The sequence below is a fragment of the Aptenodytes forsteri genome, unplaced genomic scaffold (genome assembly GCF_000699145.1).
Source record: "Aptenodytes forsteri isolate BGI_AS27 unplaced genomic scaffold, ASM69914v1 Scaffold88, whole genome shotgun sequence".
Lineage (NCBI taxonomy): Eukaryota > Metazoa > Chordata > Aves > Sphenisciformes > Spheniscidae > Aptenodytes > Aptenodytes forsteri.
In genome coordinates this window covers 1993079-2017803 of record NW_008795948.1, presented here as the reverse complement: position 1 = coordinate 2017803, position 24725 = coordinate 1993079, and the positions used below count along the sequence as shown (strand labels likewise).

Sequence of the window (24725 nt, the reverse complement as noted above, 5' to 3'; positions counted from 1 at the left end):
AAGCAAGCAAGCAGGAGATTGACTATAGATTTGTAGTGAAGACACTAAGCGGGGAAGTAGGCAGTTGGGTTCCAGTTCCTGCTCACTAATTTGATTCTCTTTTAATCTGTAATTACATGTAAAATGCAGAAATGTTCCCTGACTACTCTCTCGATTGTCTTAAGCATTTGGTGTCTCAGGTTAGGTATCTGAAGAACTTTTAGTTTAAATTGAGAGATTGCTAGTGGGTTTAGACTCCCTGTATTGTAGTTTATCTCAATTGCTTTCTTACAGTTGGATTCCCGAAACTCTGTGTAAATTTTAAAAGCACAAATAAAGTTAAGTTTTAAATATTTTTGTGAAGATTCCTCTTACACTACTTTCTGAGACCGCCTTGTATGTTGAGGAAGCTTGAGTGATACCAGTGTGACACTTGAGTGAAGGTTGTGGCTTGTGGGCTGACTTAAAATAAAATTTCCAATTAAACACTGATATCTAAAGCTCTATAGTGTAAATAAGCATTGTTCCAATTGCATGAATGCCTAGATAATTTTTTTAGAGGACCAAGTTAATTTTTTTTTATATCCTCCCCCCACCTCCCCAGTGGTTAAAATGCTTTCGAGAAACACATGCTGAGAGAATATTGAATTGTACGGATTTGAATCAGGGACAGTTTGTGGTTCTACAATTTCCCAACTGAATGGGGTCCCAGTCTTCATTTGGATGCTATAATATAAATGTTCTGGTTATTGTGTGTTGTAGTGGGAGATTTTTTTTTTTCTCTAAGAATGCATTTTCCAAGGAGAACCCATGTAACCACATTGGCAAGCAGTGATAAACGATTTTTTGTAGTTGCCATGTGATGCGAAAAGATGCTGTAATGAATACAGAATTGATTATGGACGCTGCTCGATAAACACCTACTCTATTATACTAGTAGAACTGCAATTGAAGACAGCCGGTTTACAGTGTAATTTTTAAATGTAGTTATAAATTATTTAAATTTTTATTAAAAGTTTATTCACTAGTTTATACACTACTTAACATGAAGTTTCAAACTTCGTCATTGTACATGCAAATGATTTGATTGTAACTTGATGGATTTGTCTCAATTGTATACATTTTAAAAGAAATGAGAAAGAGGATAAGCACTAGGCATATATTGGGCATGTGTTGGTTTTTACTTTAGAAGAAAACTGGGCTGTGAGACTGATTGAAACCTTACCATTATGCAAACTTTAATATTCTTACCAAGCATTATAAATGTGTTGTTTGAAATGGCAAGTAACTTCTTTTCTTTATGAGACATTTATTTATTTGTTTATTTTTTCCCCTAGGAATTTCTACGGAAAGAATTCAGTGAAGAAAATATTTTATTTTGGCAGGCCTGTGAATATTTTAACCATGTACCTGCACATGATAAAAAAGAGGTAAGTCAATGTTGTATTTCAATATATGGTGTTGCTTACTAAAAATTGTTACTTCTTCAAGATTACTGAAATTATTCGAGCTGTGCTTGGTCTTTGTACTGTGACTTTACTAAAATAGGGTCGGAGCCTCAGTCTAATTTTCTCAATCCCTTGAGACTACTGTCCCAGGTTTAATATGTTGGATATATTTAGACTGCAGTAAAGTGCAGAGGTAGCTCTGTAAAAATGAGCTAAGGTATACTGGATGTTGAAAAATGGCTAGCTGCAGTAGCCCAGTGCAAGGGAGTGCAGAGCAAGTTAATTTAACATGTCAAGGAGAGGCGAAAATTAGCCTCTGTTGTGCTCTTTCAGCTAGACTGCCTCCACTAGCCAAGATAATGCGTTTATAACTAACTTAGATATATCTGCTGCTGTAATGTGTGTTCACAAATTATGAGAATCTGCATCTCATCCTTTTAAAACAGTCCTATGCTGGTCAGGCAGTTTTGGTGAATTTCAAATTTTGTGCAGGTTGGCAACACTTCTGTCGACACCACAGCCAAATCTAGTCAGGTTTACACTGTGGAAACGGTTCCATCTTGCAGGTCCCTCTTCGCTCTTTTGTGGATCATTGAGGTTTTCCCCATTTTCTTCTGTCTTCGAACAATGTATTTTCTGAACACTCTTCTTAAGGGCTTTGAGATCAGTTTGGTGTGTTTTTTATTATTTCCAGAATGTGGGTGTTTCAAAGTAAACAAGTTAAAAACAGAGCATGAATGTTTTTAACAGTAAATATTCAAATATATATTTACATTTTTCTAAATTCTGGAAATTGAAGCTTAGAGGATTTATTTAAATAGTAACTGTTATGTAAAAGGTCAAAACTCTAAAAAAATCTGTTCTCGTAAGGCAGCATTTGACGTGCTTCACCTTTAAAATTTTCATAGTTTGATTATTTTAATTTTTATGGCAACTTTTAATGCTTAAGAAATATCTGATGAATATTTGTAATTTTAAAGGAAAAACCCTCTTTATATGCCTAAAACTAACAAAAGCTGTTAAATGAAAAATGCTAATATATTAAGGAAACTGGAATAGCTGAATGTTTTTGTGTGGAATATATTAACGTAAAAAATACCTGTATAAAAATATGCTTGCAAAGCAAACATACATTTAGCATTTCTTTCCTGTAGCTTTCTTACAGAGCTCGGGAGATCTTCAGTAAGTTCTTGTGTAGCAAAGCTACAACCCCAGTTAATATTGATAGCCAGGCACAGTTGGCAGATGATATTCTCAATTCTCCACATCCAGATATGTTCAAGGAGCAGCAACTTCAGGTAACCATAGAAAACATGACTGTTGTACATTTATGTCTATTATCTTTTCCTCTGAAGTGCTTTAAAATCTGTAAAAGTAGTTTCACGTGCTGTATGTTTTAGTATGCCTAAAAAGACAGAGAAGTGAAGATCATATAGATTCTACTAGCAGAATAGAGAGAGGCTGTATAATGGAGTGCTGCTTGACTTTGTCTGTACATTTGCATATGTGTCGAAAATCGTCATTAACTAAAAATCTGAAAAATACTATTATTGAAATGAAGGTTTAGTGCAAGTAAATAATGCCATGTGGTGCAACAACATTGCATATGGTGTTTGCATATGGTTACTTATTCTTTTCTTTAGTGGACAATTGTGTACACAAATAGTGTCTAATTTTGGTTAAAGTGGTTTGTAAAATATGTCTGTTGTATTGTAGGAGTCCTTCCCTTGTGCTTTAATAGAACTGTCAAACAAAGAGCTTGTTATAACTGTTGGTGTCTGAAGACCTCTGAAGTGGATGCATTCTAAATAATTTTTGGTGTTCAGAAGAGTTATGTAACAACAGGGTACATTTCACATTTTCTGTAGAATTTAAGTTTCTTCTTTTTTCTCCTAAGTAATCTCTTTGGTAACTCATACCCTAATAATTTATTAGTAGAAATAATTTTGAGATCATGCTATTTAGAAATCAAGGATATAGCTTTAACTGCATAAATGAAGCAGGTCACAGTCTTAGTGCAACCTCAGATTGCATGCTTTTGGGGTGTAAGAGCAGGTGGGTATAGTGTCTTCCTCCATCTGTGAAGTGGAGATAGGAAGGTAAGTCTAACCACTGGTCTAGTAGCTTCTAGCATTACAGCTACCCCCCATGCACCTTACTAAGGCCTGAGGCTTCTGTGGGAATTACCAGCCATGATCTTCCCAGAGATTTTTTCATGCATTCGTCATCTTGGCTTTGTGGAGCCCATGCCTGAATTCCTCTTCATCGTCTCCCAGTTGTTTGGTGGAGAGATGGTGTTCTTATGAGAACTGGGCTGATGTAGGTTTTCTTCCTTCTTTGAAAATGTTGCGTCCTTAGGTTGGAGGGCTCATAAGGTGGGTGAAAATGCTGATGTGAAGTGCTGCTGTGGGTCTAATCCCAGTCATGTGGCCTATCTGGACCTGACCTGCTTCTCTCAAATTATCAATGCCTCTGTAGTTCTCCCATCAGATCCCTCAGTCAGGCCTGTTCCTCCTACTGAGAAATTAGGTGAAGCAGGATGAGAGTTACTTCTGCCAAAATAAGCCGCCTTGGAGCTAGGTGTGCCAGCTGAGATACTAATGGTGTGTTGCCTGGCTGAGGTTGGTGCTGGATAATCAACTGCCTTGATGGCCCTTAATAGCTTGGTTTCACTAAGTGGTGGTTCTGTAATAGGGTCAGTTTGTGGTCCTGATGGGTGGCATGACCTCGGGAACACAGAACTGTAGGTGTGTGTAGTTATTGCAACACACCCACAGACTTTCAAAGTTCAGCTCATGGTGGTGACACCATCTTAATAATGAGAAGGCTCTGCATTTGTGGTCTTTCACAAGATTTTTCAGATTTCAGCACTGAGCATGGAGTGCAAGGGTGCTGATCTGTGGTGGTCGTCCGATCAGTGTTATATGATGCTGGGGAATTGGGAGTGTTGCTGTAAGGCTGTGGTGGAGTTGCAGAAGTGGGTGTGGGAAAGTGCCTTGGAAAGCGCGGCTGAGGCCGTTATCTCTCAAGCACTGCCTGTTGGGAATGCTGCTGGAAGTTGCTTTCTGTCCATAGCCTGACAAATTTGCTCTTGAGCCTGTTGTTAGGGGTGTTGTAATATGACAGTGTGGATGCAGCCAAAATACCTAGTTAGGATTTCACTGTTTCTTAGAATAGAATAAGAACAAGCATTTTGAGTGTTTCCTGATCCAAGACAGTGTAGGTCACTTGAAGATAATAAAATAAGAATAAAATACCATTTACTTCATGTAGAAATGCATAAATGGATGTAAGTTTTTCTACCCTTGTTTATGTGTAAAGTTCAAATTATGCTTTTATAAGCTGTATTTCTCTTTCTCATTTGCAAGAACAAGAAATAGCATCTGCTAGATTTTTCCAAATAAGCAGAAGTTATTAACATGTGTAAATTAATATGATGATAATGCTAAATATAGGAAATTGGGGATGTAGTGTGGGCTAGCAACATAGTAGGGCAGATGATGATCAGCTCAAGGTAAATTAGTTAAGCTGTCATCACTCTGTCCAGCAAAGTTAAAAGGTTGGAAAGTTTTTGCTGTATTAAGTATGTTTAATCTGCAGAATTAATCTCTGCAGTAACTCTCCTTGTGTCTCTTCATTCTCTGCAATATTTTCCTTTATTCTTCCTACCTAGCATGGAATAACAATTTTATCTTCTTTTGGTGCTCGATTCAGTGACAGAAGACAACTCTGAAAAGCTTTGTTTTTCATCCTGAAACTGTATTAAATTTAAGGTATCAGTGTTAGCTGTGCTGTAGAATCGTGTCTTACATTTTGGGATCACAAATTGCATTTAGCTTAAAATATTGTGATTTGTTGAGGAGTGTAACCTCTATAAGTTTCATTTTCTTAAAAACCTCAAGGACAGGTGAAGTATTTTGTATTTTTCAGTTAGCTTGGTTTTTGCATCTGTGTTGGTGTTTGCAGACTGTACTTACCATTTTTCCCCAATAACCTTGTACCAGCAGTGCATCTGTGAGTCCTTAAGATTGAGGCATTTTGATTTCTTGTAATTGCTCCTCTGTATTTTACGCTATTTTACACACCACAGTATTATTCTTTGAGTTCAACAGAACTCAAGAAACGTTTCATTTCAAAGCTGTGTGTGTTGTGTATACTGAATAATTTGTTGAGTCTTGGCCTGAAAACTGCGTGTGCTCTGAAACTAGTTGCCTTTTTGAATTTTGCCAGTGTACCTGTGGTCAGAGAAGGATTTTATCTTTCATAGCGTGAGAGAGAGATTCCCCTTTGTGAGCAGTTTTTCAAGTGGGAAATCTTTGACACTGGATTGTCTCTTTGACACCGCATTGAGGGCACATCAGAATTTGTGCTGAGCCATTTCAGCGTGTTAAGCTGGCAAAACTAACCCTACAAAAGTATTTTTTTCCATAGCTTACCATGCGGAAAACAGTGCATTACAAGGCCCAACAAATATGACAGGTAGTGCCTAAGCAGGAATGGGAATATACGGGGGGGGGAAGGCAAGAACGTGGAAGTCGGCATTCGGTTTGAATTAGGTTTCTGTGATGCTGCAGGATCAAGTTCTCTCTGTGTTATCCTGCTGTTTGCCAGAAAAGCTTTGGGCTAATGCTTGTTGAGAAGGGTGTCTCTGCACAATCTGAAAAATTATTTCCATCTGCAACTGGGCCACTGTGCCTTAGTGATGGACATCCCTGTAGACTCTTGGGAATGCCATACCAGTTGGGTGGTGCATAGCGTTCTTCACTTGTAGGGAATTTCTCATGTCCAAAGAAGGCGGCATTCATACTGTTTTTTCAGATCAAGTGAATCACTGGAGAAGATATAAAGGTAAAAGTATGGATTCACTTAAAACCTACAGGTTTGCAAAAATGGAACAAGAAATTCAAACATTGTTTAGCATTTAAGAAAGAACTTTTCTTCCTTTACTTTCATAAATTTAGCTTTGGCTAAATTAGCCTCAGATAATTGCTCCAGGCCTGGTATAGAGCTGCTTCCTTCCTATGTAGTTAAAGATAAATGTTGGTCTTGCCCAGAGCAGCCATTTTATGTAAACTGTTCTTTTTCAAGGTCTTGACTTTACAGCACCTTGATTATTGAATCTTCCAAAGATAACTGGTCTTTTTTTTCCTTATGATTGGGCACATGAACATTACATACTACTGTAAAGGACTCTTCGCTCCTCCCTGCGTCAGTAATTAACCTTGTGTATCTTGTATCATTGCATACTATTGCATATTGTGATTATATCATATTCCTGAGTTTTAGACGATAAACTTTTTTCTTGTTCATAGCTACCTTAAAACACACTTGTTATAATTTAATCCTGTAACATATAGCACTGTTGTAATAATCTTTGAAAAATATTTAAAATGGCTAGCTTGCTACGTGCTTTGCATACAATGTACAGAGGCATAAATGCAGTAAAAGATGGCTGTGAGCATGGTGTTGCCAACACTCTACAGCATCTCAGCTTCTCATGCACTTTGCACAAATCATAGCATTTTTCTGAACCTGTGCTAAGGGAATAGATCAAATTATGTTTCACTTTAAATTGGGGCAGTGTATTTAACCAGGTCTAAACAAAGTCATGCCTACTGCTGTTTACAGGCTAATGTCCTAAATTTTGTGGGAGTTGGCTGTTGCGAAATAGCTTCATTTTCTTGATGCATTATTTAAGCTTACGTGACCATTATCCATTGCATTTTAATTTCAGATATTTAACTTGATGAAGTTTGACAGCTATACTCGCTTTCTCAAATCCCCCCTTTACCAAGAATGCATCTTAGCTGAAGTAGAAGGTCGTCCTCTTCCAGATCCTCAGCATGTTCCCAGCAGTCCCACTTCTAAACACAGTATCAGTTCAGAGAAGTCCAATATCTCAACACCGAAAAAGGTTACCTTTGTATTGTTGTTATTGGAAAACTATGTTCTTAAATAATGTTTTTCAAGTTCCTTAGAAGATCAAAGATAATATATAAAAAACAACTAGAATGTTTGTTCAGTGGTGCTGGCAAATAGAATTACAAAATCTTTATGTACTCAGGAAAATACTTTTTTTAATCCATCCCTTTGAATCAGATTTCTAGTAATTGATTTCCTGAATTTAATTTTAAATCTTTGTTATTATTTAAATATATGTGTACAAATAAAAAATGAGGATTATTTTAATGCATCAGTTCAGAAGCTTATTTTGATTGAATACGGGAATTAAGATGTGATATTTTAACCTTTGCTGAGAGCAGACATTTTATCAGAAGTTATTGGAGAAGGCTTAACCTAATCTAACTCATCTTTGCAGAGGATAGCTTATAAATTTCTTAGCCCCTACTGAACTAAGATAATTCTGTGTGAAACAGATACAGTTGCTTAAAAATTAGACCAGTAGTCTTACTGATCTCCTAACGTTATTTAGAGTTTATTTTTTCTTCATGTAGGTAATACCACCATAGTATTACATAACTGTATGGGTAAATTATAACTTTGCATTTTTCATGTCAATCACTACACATTAGCCCATCTGCTATTATGTATTTTTATTACTAGGAACCTTTTTAAAAGTAGCATTTTAAGGAATACTCTAATAATCTAACAAGAATAGTAGCTTGTTAAAAGCAAGTTTAGTTTAATATCAAACATTCCTGATGTTTGTATTCTTCAGCACTAATAAATACTTTGATTATACTTGTAAATGTTAAACAATACTTTGTCATTGTCTTTAAATGCAGTTCATGTTCAAGCCTAGCCTAGGAAAAATATCTGAAATACCGAAATGAAATTCTGTGTTTTAAAAGCAAGGCAAATGGCCTTTCCACATTAACTTAGGCATTACTGGTGAGCTGTGGAGAGTTCTTTCATGTTTGCAGGAGCTCTCCATGGCTTGTTTCTAGCTACTGTTTTGTACTCCCTACCAAGTAGCACGTTTCCATCTATGTATTTCTTTTTGTTTACACTGGGTGGTGGGTTTTTTTTTTTTGATTGCTACTGAGAGGGGTGCTGGCATATACACTTGTGAGTGGGGTAAAGAAGAAAGCTAACCTGACCGTCACACTCTTGTTTTGGGAAGAAGTGTGGGAAGGTTTATTTTAGATAATGTACTTACAACTGTGATCCAACCAATGATTTGATTGTGTTTTGGTGATAGTTAAGTGGTAAATCAAAGTCAGGAAGATCTTTAAATGAAGAGTCAGGAGAGGAGGACACTGAGAAGAAAAAAAGGGGAACATTTTTCTCATGGTCAAGAAGTAAGAGTTTGGGAAAATCACAGAAGAGAAAAGAAAATGGAGATTATCCAAATGGTGAGTATTCACAGTCCACTTTGTTGCAAAGTTGTTTCAGCAATAGATGTGACTAATCTCATGGTGTTTAGTTTGCATTTAAGTGCATCCTTCGGCGTGACAGTGGGAAAAGAAACTGTCAAGTCAGAAGGCCATAGTGTGGCTAGTATCACTGGAAGTTTTGTGGAAGCAGATGTACAAATAAATAGATAAAAGTATGAAAATATTTAAATTTGTTTTCATTGACTTCCAAGAGACTCTTTTTCTGCTTTCCAGTAGACTCTGCATTTTTGTGTGCTGGCAATTGCTTTTTCAAGCAGAGAGCTACTATTTTTATAGTAAGATAATTTCAAATCTTTACAGAGAAGTTCAGGAGCTGTACATGCAAGTAGAGCTATAATTATAGCTATTTAAAAATCCCTCCATCTGCATTATAGTACCTTTCTTTCTTTTATTAGTACCACACAGGTATGTTCACTTTTGAACACACTGGCTACCTGTTTCCACCTTTCTTGACTAAAATGAAAAAAGAAGAGTCAGGGTTGTGACAGCCCTTGTAATCTGCCGTTTTGTTACTTAACTGTTTTTGAGAGTTTAAGGAAGAGTTCCCCTATGAAAGCACCTGTACATGGCCTCTAGAGGAAGAGATTAAAGTTTTGCATTAACTCATTCCATTGAGTTAAAAATAATAGAGAAATTCCACCGAAGCACCGAATTTGGACCATATTGTTACTTCTCTGTTTTCTAGTAAAGGCCCAGACCCACAAGATATCTTCGATCATACGGGTAGTTTAAGTGTTCTCATTGTACTCATATGTGAAAAGACATCAGAGGCATTTGCTAAGATTATAGACTTAAACTTCTGAAAGTGACTAGTAATTGTCTTACATTTTAGTTTTCCACCACCATACTTGCACTTTTAAAATTATTTATCGCCCTTCAAAATTTCAGAAGAGGAAGAATAATTTTTAGATTTTTAAAAACATTTTAAAATTAAAAAAAAGGGTTTTAGTTGGGTTTTTTTTTAATATAAATGCAAGTGGTGTTATTCAAGGGTTACATAACCAAGAAATACTTGACCAAATATTGTTTTGGTTTTCCATGTTTCAGTGCACAGTATGAAGATTTGGTGTTTTTTCCTTTAATGAAAAAAAGTATTTTTCTGACCAGAGGAGCTAATACTTGAAATAGCTTTCTGTATTATAATAAATAATAAAAATAAGCCTTTTTACTGATTGCTGATTCTTTCCACAAACAGATTCTGTTCAGTCCAATGGATTATCATACAGACGGGAATCACAAGGCTCCATGTCATCAACTGCTAGTCTTGACTTGGTAATGGCCAGCTCTTTATAATGAAGAAGTGGGGAAGCAGTGAAAACAGTGAATTACTAATTTTCTAAGTAGTCTGAAGTAATTTGTTTGAAGTAATACTTTGAGAAAGGGTCTTGAAGTGATACAGTTAGAGGGCATGATGTAATATTAAGCAGGTTTAGAATACTAGAAATGTAATAGAGGTTGTGTTCATATATTGCTTCTTATTTCGTCCTTGTAACAGAAAGATATCCTTTGCATCTTGTCTGTCTTCAGGCACCAGTAAACTTACAGAATAAAAATCACTGAAGATGCTGTGATTTCTAACCATCAGGTTCTAGCTTCGCAGTGTAAAACTAATGAAATGCAAAATTAAAACAGTATTAATAATAGAACATAAATATAATACTTTAAATTTATTTTAACTACGTTGATATGGAAGAAGAATATAAAAAAGGAAATTTTTCAAAGTTTTTTTGTAGTCTTGATATCACTCTAGTAGACTAAATTCTAGCAACTATGTCATTTTGCCTATGCTACAAATATTGATCAGGGAAGCAAGCATGGCAGTCATGTTTATTTCTGTTGCAGAAGTCTTATCTTAAGAAAACGCAAAGCCTCCCTAAAGCAACAACCCCTCTTTTCTCTCCCACTCCAACTGATTAAGTCAGAAAGTTACTGTTATTTGGATGAGCAGCAGCAAGTTAGAGAAGAGAAAAAGCACGATGAGTACCCTGAAAGACTGTTGAAAACAGTATTTTTGTAGTGTCCTTTTAACTTATAAGTGAGCTTTTTGTTAAATTTTCAAAGATACTTTTGATATTTTGTTGTAGTGTTACTGTTCTACTGTTACTGTAGAATAAAGGTTAATGCTGTGCCCTTTAGCCTTAACCCATAACATTGTACTTCTTGTTTCCTTTAATTAAAAAGAAAGCATGGTCATTAAGTGAATTATTTTAAAATTTTAATTTCTCTGTGGTGTATTTGTATGTGTAGCATTCAGATTATGTTAAAAGAAGAGGAAATTTTGTTTGAGGAACCTGATGTTTAAAGGTGTACCTCATCACTTAAATGTTGATTCATAATGTGCCAATGGTAATTCTTACATCATCAGGTTGTTATTGAGTATAGACACTTAACTATTTGGAAGCTAAATAAGATTTTATTTACTTGTTACACTTTTTGATTAGGAGTTCTGTTCTATAGTTTGAGAATCTTGTAACTGGTTTTACACACTCGCTGTCTAAAGCTTCATCTGTTCTTGATATACATTTAGATTTGTGCAGTGCTGTTATTTTTATCTAAACAGTGTTTTTCAGGATTTAAATTTATCTGATATTTGTGATATTTGGAAGGATTTCTAAACTGTAAATATGGTAGAAAGTATGCTTCTTGGCTTGGTTTGATTTGTACAGACTCTAAAAGTTTATGCATATTCCTAATTTTCCCATTGGACACTGACTTTTCTTTCTTTCTCCTGTCAAGTCTGAAGCCTCAAGATTACCTGCATTTGTACCAGATAAAGAGAAATCCTCCAAATACTGCTGTATAAACCTTCCGGATGGTTCGTCCAGCAAAATGGCTGTTAAATCCGGATTCTCTATCAAAGAGGTGCTATCTGGGCTCTGCGAGAAACATGGCATTAACATAGCTGCGGTGGACCTTTTTTTAGTTGGAGGTGATAAGGTATTGCATATTCCTGTGCTTTTTTTAAAAGCGTTTTCATACTCATTTTACTAATAAGGAATTCTGTTCTCTCAATAGTAACACGTATCTCCTGGTTCTACCTATAGCTTTACATTGGCAATGCTAGTTAATTGAGGGAGAATTTTAGTGAAACTAGAACTGGTGGAGTACTGTGGTTGTGGTATCCACATTACAGAAAGCAGAAGAGAGCTTATGACAAGGATTTCCTTATAATAATAAGTTAATTTAGGTATCTAGTCCGTGTAGTTTGTCCAGGGGAATGGTTAGATTGTACTTAATTGAAAGTATCCACAAAGAAAACAAATGTGTTGTGGTAGATGGTACTTCATTAAAGCAAAGAAACATAATGACATTCAGTTGTTCAGAGGTGAAATGAGATGAATTCATGCTAGAATTAAGGTACATGTTTTAATATTGAGGAAAATTTCCAAGACAGCAGTCTATGTTGGTGGGGGGTGATGGCTCTTATTCCAACAGAAGTATCTCCAATTCAAAGAGAAGCTGTGGATGTGAAACCTTTGTTGTCTTAAATTTGTGCTTATGATCAATCTAGATGATTACAGTGACAAAAATCAACGAATGTGCATAGTTATGTGCCTGTTCTTTTAAAGCTTTTAATGACTGTTAGCTTGCATATTTTCTAATGCATCATTCTATGTAGTAATTTATTTAAGCAGAAGGACCTAGGCTTGTTTTAAAACACTGAGTTCCTGAATACCTGCTGACTCCAGTGGAAGCTGAAGTTTGGTCATTGTGTCACAACTAGCCAAAATAAAATACACTTTAATCATGTGGTGTATTATAAATGAATATCCACTAGAATACATACAACCTATATTAATAATTTTCTGAGTTATCTGAAAAAATTTTTTAACCACTCAGCTGTTCTTTTTTACATATTTTAAAATTAATTTTCTCTCTCTTCCTTTGTTCCTGACATGTGCTCTGTAGCCACTTGTATTGCATCAAGACAGTAGCATCCTGGAGTCTCGGGACCTACGTTTAGAAAAACGCACTTTATTTCGGTAAGAGTCAAAAATACTGTCTTCTGGCATTTTCCACCCCATTTTCCATTTTACTTTTTGTAAGTGCACTAAAGTATACTGTCAGTTACCCATGCAGCAAAACAGTAGTTAATGCAGAAAAGAATTTGTCTGAATCCAGTAAAAAAAATCCAGTTAGCCATGCAATGCAACATCTTAGATTGTAATCCAGAATCCAGCATTAGGGGATCTAAAGTTCCCATTCATTGTACAGGCGCATTAGAAGAAATAGGCCTTAGTATCAAGCAAGAGTCTGACGTGAAGAAGGAAGGTGACCTAACGTTTGTAACTGAAAATGATTGACTTCCACGTCTTGCAGTTAACTCACAGTTTGAGTTTCTATTAAAGTAAAAGTCCATTTTTACTTTAGATTGCAGTAACACTTAGGCAAGAGAGACACGTTTATCATGGGGATTCTCTGAGTTACACAAGTGCCTAAGTTAGATATCCTGCCTACGTTTAGGCACTGATAACCCTTAAATTTAAAGCCAGCTGCTAAGTGCTTCCTCTACAGGTAATGATGAGATTGGGGTACCTCTAAAAAGGTAATTCAGGTGAGGGCAACCAGGGTAAGGATCGGTGGGAGAAATGTGGGCCTACAGGAACATTTCAAACTGAGTAGAGCAGCACCTGGTGAGTCTTAAATGCTGCAAGAGGAAGGTTTCTGGGTTGCTGTCTTGGATACAAGTGGGATTTTGATGCCAATGTTCCAGTTTAGGGACATTTAAATATTATTACCATGTCTAACTGCTCAAGCTGAAGCAGTTGTGAACAAGCATAAAGGACAGATCTGCACGCCCAGAGGGACCTTCCATATCAGGTAGAGACATGTTTAGTAGGTTGAAGCAGCACAAGAATGAGATGGAAGTTGAGCTGCAAGTCTCCTAGTATAATCCTAAATGCAACAATAAAAAAAAATAGGCCTTTAAGATTAAATGGATATATTTATTGATTGCATGTTCCCATTCAGTTAGATCCGTAATTATGTGCCTAACTGGCAGATTACAGTAAGACTAATTGTATAAATATAAGTTCATCTGAGTATAGATTTATAACCCTGAATCTTAAACAAGTCAATGTTATAATATTATTATTAATATGGGTATAATATCATTCAGTACATTATATATTTAGTATTATGTAGTACTATTTTATAGTATACAGTTTTTTCAAAATCATCTGTTTCTGTTTTTTTTCCAAAATGCCAGAAAATGTTTTAGTCTTCCTAAATTCTAAAAATCCAAACTAGTGCTATGGAAACTCCTGAAAAAATTAATTCAGGAAAAAGTCATGAAATAGAATGTTTGTGTTACATTATTGATTTGTGCTTTTGAAGTGAATAAAATTTATTTTGTCAGGCATTCTTCATTTTGGCTTTATATTATTTTTCTTCAGGAAGTAGGGCAAGTTTCTATTTAAGAGTACTTCAGATTAATGAATATGGTATAGCATATTCAATTTTGAAATTGAGATTGAGCAGTCTTTTATTAGGTGTGAGTTTGCTGAGTTTCCAAATTAAAAAGGAACTTTAAGTAGGCAGTACCATATGTTCCTTGTGTGTTAATTAAACTTGTAGAAATGTTCTACATTATTTCCTTCTGTGGGTAGACGTAAACAAAAATACTCAGATATTTGGAATATTTTCAGGCATAAGACAAATACTACGTGGATATACTTGGTTACCTGAATGTCTGCCACTTCTGTGTCAATTGCCAGTTAATGATTAAAATTGATCATTTTTATTTAGTAGCTGTTGTATTCTCAGAAGAAATGAAAGACAAAGTTTCAGTTATTCAGGTTTCTTGCGGAAGGGAAAAGTCAGTAAGACTAAACATCTTGTATTTAAGTAATTTGTGTGAGAGAAAAGATGGGGTTTACGTTTAATCGTGACTGACAAAATCACTAATAATTTTCATTTCTTCTGATGATGTACATTTCTTCTGATAGTTTTGTTAGTAATAAGCCTGCCCTTGTTTTCATACTATAGTGCCATTATAGTCAAATGTGGCTGTTATGGAGGAATCAGGAGACAGATGAAGAGCATTTAAAAAAAAAATAGGCACAGTTCTGTGCAGGGAAATAGACATAAATGGAATAGTTATTTGGGTTTTAAAATTTTTTTCTTATTTCATTGCTTTTTTGCTATTTTGATGAAATGATATAAAAGTGCATAGTGGACTCTGAAGAGGGCTGTCTTTATCCTTTAAATTCCAACTCAATTGCTTTTACAGCTTTTGCATGTAAGTTTCTCTTACAGCAATTTTTTGTGATATGGTGGCATCTAGCCAGAAATAAGCATCATCTGCAATTTCACTGTATTTGCTCCTGTGCTTAAAAATAAAAATAAAAATTCCTGTCCAAGCCCATCTCAAGTAATTGAATAGGACATTGTGAATCTCTCTTGTGGAAGTGGGAAGAAGTATTTTTCTTGCATCCAAAGCTACAGTACAGGCATGGAGTCACTTTGGATGCACTACTGGACCAGAATGGTCAGAGCAATCTCACTGTAAAGATGAAAGTGCTATGGAATGTATTTAACTGGTCTGAGGATCACCATGCAATTAGGTTGGCTCATGCCTTCGCTCAGCTCTGGCGAGTGAAACAGTGGAAGTTTTATTTGTATTAAAAGTGCTTTATACCTTCAGGTTAGGATAGATTTGTGCTAGTGAAGTTTCGGGGTTACTGTCTATAAACTAGTATAACTTTGCTGTACGTTGGATTTTATATAATTTGTACAATTTGTTTATTGGAATATTTAATCATTAATCTCACAATTAATGTGTTTCAGGCTGGATCTTGTTCCAATCAATCGATCAGTTGGTTTGAAGGCTAAGCCCACCAAACCAGTAACAGAGGTCTTAAGGCCTGTGGTTGCAAAATATGGTTTAAATCTTAATGAACTTGTGGCAAGACTAGTAAGTATCTTTTGATGTAATTCAAGCTGCAGTATTTTTTGTCTGGAGATTATATAATAGTCCCTGAAATTATTTCTATCCTTATAATTAGGCATTAAAATCTGTATTTATAGCTACATGTTGAAGTGAAAATGCATAGTAGTCATAACCATTATGCTTAATAGTAACTACCTCAAAGCTTTAGTCTGCATCTGTTTTATATTCTCCTTCAGAATAAATCCAACATCCTAAATAATAGAGCCTGAACTTAGCTTCTTCCGGAGCTCAACTTTTCTCATTACTAGCCAGGGAAAGTTGATTGAGATTAGTTAAAGCTATCGTTCCTTTATCCTGGGAATCATGAAAGTTGCCCCAAATCCCCTAGCAGAAAATCTCTGCGAAAGCAGACTGACTCAACTTCTCTACTACTAAACACTTGGCTAGCATTTTCTGTATTCTATTATGATAGAATATCAAGGAATGGAAAGTTACTGTTGTGGTATTTCTAGAATGTATACTGTCTTGGCTGAACCAGTCCATGTTTTTAAAATAACTGGAAAACATGTTGGTATAAAGATAACTTCATTTAATAAAATCACAAAATTAACAAAGTACAACCAATTTAGAATATAAAATAATCTCAAACTTCCTCTGAAAAATATGATTTGCTGAACATACACACTAATGGTCCTGGAGTATTTGTGCACACTTGCAAATTGGATGTTTTTTTTCTCCTTGTGTCTTCCCCAAATACCATTCTCCTCATAAATGGGCTACACTCATTGTAATCAAGGTAGTTTTACACAAATGGAATAAACATTTTTAAAATGGTAGAAGAAAGATATATTGAGGCCACACTGAAATGTAAAAATGCTTTGCTCGTTTTCTTTCAAAAAATGTCAGACTGCATAAATTGGTTCTGAAAACAGCTTTTTCTCTATTATATACAAACTGTGATCCGACTTTAGAATGGTGAGCAGGAACCACTTGATCTTGGTGTCCCTATATCTAATCTGGATGGTCAGCGAGTTGTTCTAGATGAAAAAGAGCCAACAAAGGGTAGAGGTAAGTTGGCATAAAAGCTTTTATTTATGATGTCAAGTCAGTTTCATAAACCCTGACTTTGGTTAGTTTCTTCTGTTGATGCAAAGGTGAGGTAAATGTGATTAGATTTGGATATGTCACATGTAGCATATATTCTTTTTAACTAAAAAGGAGTGCAGTTTCTAAAGATTGAAGGTTAAATTCATCTGTTGATACCAAGTACTTTACTGTTGCTGTAAGAAATTTTGCACTAGTAATACATGAATACTTTACTTGCACTCAGCCATAGATACACACACAGAGTTAAGGACATAGTGCCCAGTAATAATAATGTGAATAAACTGCCAAATAACTTCTGTGAATTTGGCAATTAATTCAAAAGAAACATTCTGTATAAGTAAAACAGATGTAGTTTTGTGCAGCAGCTATATATACTGCTATGATAACCCCCTTCTTTAACATGAGAAAGTAGCAGAGCCTACATCTCCAGTTTTAAGTGATGATTTCTGGAGATCATACTAAAAAGGATATAATTTGTGATTTCCCCGGACAAAATAATTTGAAAGATAGAAGTTGATCAACTGAACAGCTGACAATCTTTTGGCACAATTAACACGCTAGATTAATGTAAGCAGCCTTGAGAGTAAAGGGTCAGTTTCATTAGGAGACCTTTTCATAGATATAGAACACTTAGTTTTAAAAATGAAATTAGATGCGGTTAAATTAAATTGACTTAGAGCAGAGATCCTCTTTGAGGAAGAACTAGGAGACTAAAGATGGAGGTATTGAGGAGAATCAGCTTTGTCATTTTTCTAGGAAACGGAACCAATTGTCATTTTGAAAAAAGATACCAATCTAAATACTCTACAGATAATTAGGTAAAGATTACAAGTAAAACTGTAATCCTGTGTGCTGCCAGCTGCTATAAAAGCCTAAATCATAAAGGATCATTCTAGCAGTAGGCTGATTCTGTGGCAATATACCAGTGAAAAAGGGCTATGATTCTGTGTTTGCAGCTCAGTCTTCAGTTAGTATATTTGTTGTAGGCAGATGTAATTTGAAGGAGCCATTTAGTTACTTAGAAGTAGACAAGGAGGATATGGCAATGTCTAGAAAACGATGCACGAAACAGGTTGGAAAAGATTCAACATGACCTTTCAATGGTCTTTTCTGCTCAATTTTTTTTCTTGTTTAAATTCTAAATTTGAGAATTACAAACTGAATTATTAGCTGAGATTTTAAAAGCTATTTGATGTAAATCAACTGAAAATTTAGGAGAACTTAAAGGAAACTTTAGCATCTTTAAACTTTAGAAGTATTGCCAGAATTAGGAAAATTTGAAGGTAAGAGGGAGATTCTGGTAGGTTTTGACTGAAAAGTATCAAGCATATCAACTGTGCTGACTCTTAATTTTCTGAGTACATCTTTGAGAAATTTTAAAGCAAAAAATCTGTTTTGTGCATCATTGTCACTTAAATATTACTTCTTTGGGAAATTATAAATTTGTAGTTATAGAAGGTATGTTTATGTTCAGTGTTTACAGATAAACAAAAAGGTGCATCAGTAAAACAGAGTGCAACTGTAACTACTTCAAGAAATCAAGTATCTACTGTAAGTCTTCTGCAATGATTTTTGTCCCTTAGATCACCTTTTGTTTCCTTCTGGAATTCTGTGCTAAAAGCTGCATTCATCCATGATTTTGAATCAGCCAAATTATGTAACTAGATTGAGTATAGCTATAATTCATCTGATATTTTTCCACTGTCAACAGCATTTATATGTGAGAACTTTGTCTTCATGATAAATCAAATAGCTCTTTCACTGTGTTGTATTTGTTGTTTTCTGTTTAATTGGCTTATCTATATTTGAAAATGATTGAATTACTGTGAAATTCAGAGCCCCTTTCTGTAATGTGAATTCTTCAGAGTAAACAATATTCTATTTATTTACACATTTTTGGGAAGTATTATGGCAAATATTCTTTGCAATAATCAAGATTAAACTAAAACCTTTGTTATGGTGGTTTGAGAGAAATGTGTTTTCAAAAGAACTTTTTTATTCACTTAGACCGTATTATGTACACAATGATATAGCCTAAATGTAAGCAGTACCTTAACTTTCCTTCTAATGCAGGGAGAGGGAAGAACTCTAGGAAAGTCTAATTCTATCAAAATGAAAGGCGAAAATGGAAAAAATGCTAGGGAAGTCCGGCTGTCAAAGAGAGAAGACTCTATTGCAAAGATTGGGAAAAAAAAATGTCAGAAAATAAATTTGGATGAAGCAGAGGGTATGTGAACTTTATGTATTAACATAAGTAGTCTTAGAAAAATGAGAATTTTGTATCTGTGTAGGAAAAGGTACCGTGTGTTTAATACTGCATTGTGAAAATCATAGTCATGATCCTTATATTTTTGTTTGATACTGTGTTTGAATTGTAAAGTTTTTGAAGCTGAAGGTAAAATTTTAAGAATACCTAAAGATAGATGTAGGTGCCTAGTGGGATTTTCAAAAGTGAAAGCTACCTAATTCCAGGTAAAATAAAAAGGAATTAGTTACTCGGTGGCAGCTGAATATCCCATTCGATACCCTTTGCAAGCCATGTAGGAGCTTGCCTTTCTGCTCACCTTTACATAGGAGTCTTTAACTCACTGAAAGGCATTCTGCACCATGGTGTAGACCCTAACTTATGCAGGTAAGAATTTTTGAAAAATTTATGCTAAAGTCTGTAACAGTCAGGGCAGTACAATCTGATGACTCTGGAGGAGCTGTGATAGGCAAGAGTAAAAGCTTAGTTTACATTCAGTAACTGCTCTGAAAAGGTGGTTAGAAGTAGAAATAAGCAGAGTTTATTGGTAATCTTGTATATTGAGTCCTATTTTTACCTTCAATTACATCTTAATAGTTTTGGTGACATCATTGGAAAAGAACTCATAAGAGAATTTGCTTTCTTATAGAAAGATGTCCATGGGAGAGAGAGGCATAAAAACAGTGTAGCAGTAGAAACCTTGACATACCACCCTGTGCCATAGGGCATTGACTGAAGCAATTACCAATCTTGTCAGCCCTACATGTTCCTCCCTATTTTCCCAAGTAGAAAAAAATCGGAGGACATATTCTACCCACAGATTAAAATTTACTGCTGATGTTACCTAATATGCATATCCAAAACCTGGTTATGCACAGTTATACAGCAAATGAATGTTCATCTGTGAATTAATGTCCACTGACTGGAAAGGAAAAAAAATGCTGTGACTAAAACTTTTATTACAAAATAGATGTTTGTTAATATAAGTGTTATTACAAAATATTAGTGCATTTTAAATTATTTTCTGTTGCTTACTATTTTGTTAACTTGTTTTCCATATTTTAATATTTTCATTTTTCTTCCTAGGGCTGAGTAAAACATTAACATAATTTGAAAACTTCAGAATTCGAGGCTTTCACATTTTATTTTGAATTTTGTGACATTTGTCCAAGTTTGGAAAATACGTACCAAATGTTGTAGACTGTTTTTTAATGAACAAAAACCACAAAACCTGTTCTATGAAGTTTGAAATTTCAAAAAGGAACATTTTTGTATGACATATTTCAGAAATGTTGCATGTTTTAATATGCATACCGCCATTTTGCAAAACTTTGGCAATAAGAAGCATTTTGAAGCTTCCATCTTGGCTACATTCAGATTTTATGGCATTTGACAAAGCATGTTAAAAAGGCATTTTTACAAATATATTGCAAAGCCTGCCAAATACAAATAGAGGATTAGGAACAAGGTCATACAAGTGCCAGTGTATGACTTCATATTATGCTAAGTTAAAACTGATACTAACATTCTGTGCTTTATTTTGTAATGGCTTTTGCTTCAAACAATATTCGTAAGCTGGGTTGAAACTATTGATTTTAATTCATCTGTTGGAGATGGCCTTTTTAAGCATCTTTAGTATTCCATAGTCTCAATGCTCTCTTCTTGAAAAATTAGGACATGCAGAGACCCTATATTAAGAGTTACATATTTTTATATGTTTTGTACCAAAGAGTTTGTTTATTGTTGTGATGCTTCTTTTTTGAGGAGTGGTATAATTCTTGGCTTATGATTGATAAGTTTCTTGTTGCCAAGTTTTGAGACTTTCTAGAACAGTGGTGATTTACTATGAGTATTATTTATATATAGAAACATATTAAACCATTGGACATCATTAAGGACACGATCAGAGAATCACTTCTAATTGTGTTAAAAACTCTATAAAAAAAGCTGCCCCATTGCTTTTAGTAATGGCTCCTTTGATGGTTATTGACTACCTAAATGCTACTGATTCATTGCAGCGCAAAGTAAAATGGGGTTACTTAAATCATCATCTGATCATGCCCTGTGATGATAACATCCTGGATTAAAACTACACCATGAATTGAATTTAAACTGTGATAAAATATTATTAAACTGAGAGAAATTCAACATAACATAACAAGGAAGTTTGCAACATTTTGAATCTTTGAACTTTCAAATGGCATGGCTATTTTTGAGTTAAGATGGGTAAAAACCATCCAGAATATAAAAATGTGCACCCATTGTCAGTAAGACCAGAGCCTTGTTTTGTATAAAGAATTAAAAAAATCCTGTGTGTGTGTACAGATTTATTAACTGCATAAAACAGAAGATGTGTTCAAGGCTCAGTGAATTGCAGCTGTTCTAAACTGCAAAACTCTTACAATAGCAATCCTGATGGTCTTAATTATAGTGATGCTAGCGAACATTGCTGCAATTGAAAAAGTTCCTAATTAACATGGGATCTTATTTCAAGGCAGCATTGAAAGAATTGAAGATCTTCATGGAAAATAAATGTGCTGAAAATTTACGTTTTAATGACATTGCACTTTCTGACAAAAACTTGTCAATTTTGGGTTTTTCCCCAATAGAATTTTTTGAACTCATATCCAAAGCTCAAAGTAACAGAGCAGATGACCAACGTGGACTGCTAAGGAAAGAAGACCTTATTCTTCCTGACTTTCTTCGTTTACCGCCCACTGGACCAGAACCATCCTCATCTACTCCCGCAGGCCCTAAGGGCCTCAACAAGCGAGTTTCAAAAAATGATGGCAAGGATGGATGTACATCACCGAGTGGAAAACAGGAGTCCGTGCAAAACTTAAATGAAAATTCAGTTAAGAAAATGGGTTACTCAGAAAATAAACATAAATCTGCTTTGACAGCACTCCACAGTCAGAAGACTTTCAGTGTTCCTTTTAATACTGCATTGTCTCCAATTCCGCATGCACAGGATAACAATGCAACAATATGGAAAAGGCAGTCAAGAGAATTACAAGATGAAGGCATACAGATGGTAGATGATGAGAATGTGGCAGACTTGACTCTTGTGGCTGAAGGAGATATTAGTAGCCCTAACAGCACTTTGCTACCACCGCCACCACCAACGCCACCGTCAGACATCAGTAAGCTCACAGAAGCCAACTATCCACCCCCAACTCCTTTTGCAGGTAATCAGGAAAAATCTGGATATCAAAGATCCAATTCAGGTATTTCTAGATTTTAATAGTCTTTCCTTTCATGTAAAACTACTTTTCCTTGGCACTGTTGATCAGTATTTGGCACCCATTAAAACAAGAAAGAAAATTCTCTCTGCACCTTAATTTTTTTACAGGGAAAAAAAAATATTTTCATTGCCTTAGTCTGTGCTAACTGTAATATTTCTGGTTGCCTTTAACAATATACTTTTGTTTGGATTTGGCATGTGGCCAAAAATGGACACATGCAGACAAACCTTTAAAATACATCCATATGCTATAATTGTCTCATTCTTTACCCTAGGAGTACAAAACAGGATATCAGCATTTTGAGCTGCATAACACTGTTGTGTTCCAGATTTTCTGATCCATTTGTCATAATGAGATACATGATTAGGGTTTGGAAGTTTAAGTGCTTTAGCAGGAACCCTAATTATGTGTTGAACATTGCAGTACTGTTTACGATTAAAATTTGAAATGGATAAACCTTAATTTAAAAAATACTTCTCTAATAAATTAGACATTTGTGACTAAAAATAAAAATGTTACAGTTTTTTTTAACCCATACTTTGCTACACAGAGAAATAGATTGCATCTATCGCACTTTCTCCCAGAATATTCACATGTGAAATAGCTCTTTCTATTAGATAATTTTAAAGAAAATAGGTAACATTTTTTAGGATGTAAGTTTCATGGTCTGGCAATATCACAGAGCAATATTAGCCCAAGGCTGAAGTATGGAATTTCTTTATAAACACAGACTCTAATAATTGCTGTTACCAGAAACGAGAGTTTGAAGACAATGGGTGTTGTGATATTGACGTTTTACAGTCATTGTACTGTACATTTTAATGTAATTTATAAGAAGAGGTATCTATGTGCTACATTTATTTTTGATGTTTCACAAACATATGGTGCCATAATTTGTATGATCACATTTCTTTGTGATGTGGGAATATACATTTTAATTATTTATCTTTTTACACAGAGTATTTGATACTGTTCTTTATCTGTATGGTTGATGATTTGTAAATACTTCTTTGGTTGTTGGATGCTTATAAATTGCAATGCAAATTATTTCGTCCTCTTGGTATTTTAAAAACAAATTCCTTTATTAGTAGTATTTGAGAAATGTTCTATAAGTGCTACCACTTAATTTCTGAAACTGAGTATTGAACAGACTTGTAACCAGTGCCTACAAATAACAAAACCACAAAATGTACTTCAGACATATTGATGTGTATATGCAGAGATTTGTGTTTGTGTCTTTCTGATAATATGACAAGTGTACAACATAGGTATCAATTTGCATATTTTTCAGTGAGAACTGTTAAAAAAACCATTTGCACTTAAAAAAAACTTCATGAATTTACAATATTTTAATGCATGCCGTACATTTCTGTGTAACCACTGAACTGTAGCTTTCCCTTTCCCACTTTCTACTTTTTACTTTGTAGAAATCTTTGTGTAGTTTTCACATGTATTTTGTACCTTTGTTCTCTCAGGAGTAATAAATTCTAGACCTAGTTACGCAAACTGGTTTTAAGCTTTGATTTTCTTCATTATTTAAAAACAGTTCTTTCAGTCCTGGATTAAGGATTCTGATTGAAATTATCTTCTAATAACAAACAGATTAATAGATATGAACTAGTAATTACCATGAGACAAAGTCGACAAATGTTATATTTGTTAATAATCTAGATATCAAAGGGCAAATGCTGTCCTGAGATGCTGATGGGTCACATGTGAAATCCATAGCATTGACATGTGCACCAGAAGGCAGATAAGACAGGAGATTTGAATGAGTCATAACAGGAACTCCTGAAAGGAGAGTCTCTTCTGTCTTTGGGTTCTTGGGCTAAACTTTATATTCATTACTTTCTTTCTTATTTTAAACTAAAGCAATTCTTCCCTGGTCTTTAAGAAATGAACTGGTGATCTCAGTTCATTTGATGTGGAGTAACCCATATAACAACCTCTTTATTTGGTACTCTTGGGTAAGAAATGAAGGGTGGATGGGTGCTGGAGACCACGCTACCCTTTTCATTCTGAGAGATGGGTCCTACATAACAGTACTGTGAAGCCTAATTAAAAAAAAAAAGATACTGCAGAGAGGCTTGTGGTGCTGTTACCTAGGTCTCGTTGTGTTCTGGGGGCTGAAAATGTAGTTTTTCCAAAAGTCACTGTGTTCCCACGTAGTCGTGGGCCTCCATGAAAGAAGATCAAGCAATTGAAAGTCCTGTAGCAGTTCCCCTTTTAAAATTATTCAGACTTTTCCACACCAAATAACTAATATCCTACATATTGAATTATTTTAATTTTTTTTTTTTTTACAGATTTTAATTTTCATGTATTCCAACTGGTCTACTCTATTTTCACTGGTGATTGTGTTTTATTTTTCTGTCAGTCACCTATGAGAGACCTTTAAGTAATCAAGCAAAATAATTTTGCAAAACAAATCTAAAAATCTTAGTTTCTCTT

General features: G+C 34.8%; 1 protein-coding gene across 1 annotated transcript in view; it reads left to right on the top strand.

Moving 5' to 3' along the window:
* The window catches only part of RGS12 (regulator of G-protein signaling 12), a 71476-nt gene extending 47702 nt beyond the window's left edge, over nt 1-23774 (top strand). Inside the window, exons 5-16 of the mRNA XM_009285378.2 lie at nt 1317-1409; nt 2582-2725; nt 7162-7341; nt 8590-8743; nt 9981-10057; nt 11522-11722; nt 12695-12768; nt 15575-15701; nt 16649-16745; nt 18259-18335; nt 18858-19011; nt 21639-23774. Of these exons, the coding sequence (XP_009283653.1) occupies nt 1317-1409; nt 2582-2725; nt 7162-7341; nt 8590-8743; nt 9981-10057; nt 11522-11722; nt 12695-12768; nt 15575-15701; nt 16649-16745; nt 18259-18335; nt 18858-19011; nt 21639-22273 (2013 nt within the window). The 3' untranslated portion in view covers nt 22274-23774. The remainder of the gene's footprint in view (nt 1-1316; nt 1410-2581; nt 2726-7161; nt 7342-8589; nt 8744-9980; nt 10058-11521; nt 11723-12694; nt 12769-15574; nt 15702-16648; nt 16746-18258; nt 18336-18857; nt 19012-21638) is intronic.
* The last annotated feature ends 951 nt before the right edge of the window (nt 23775-24725 follow it).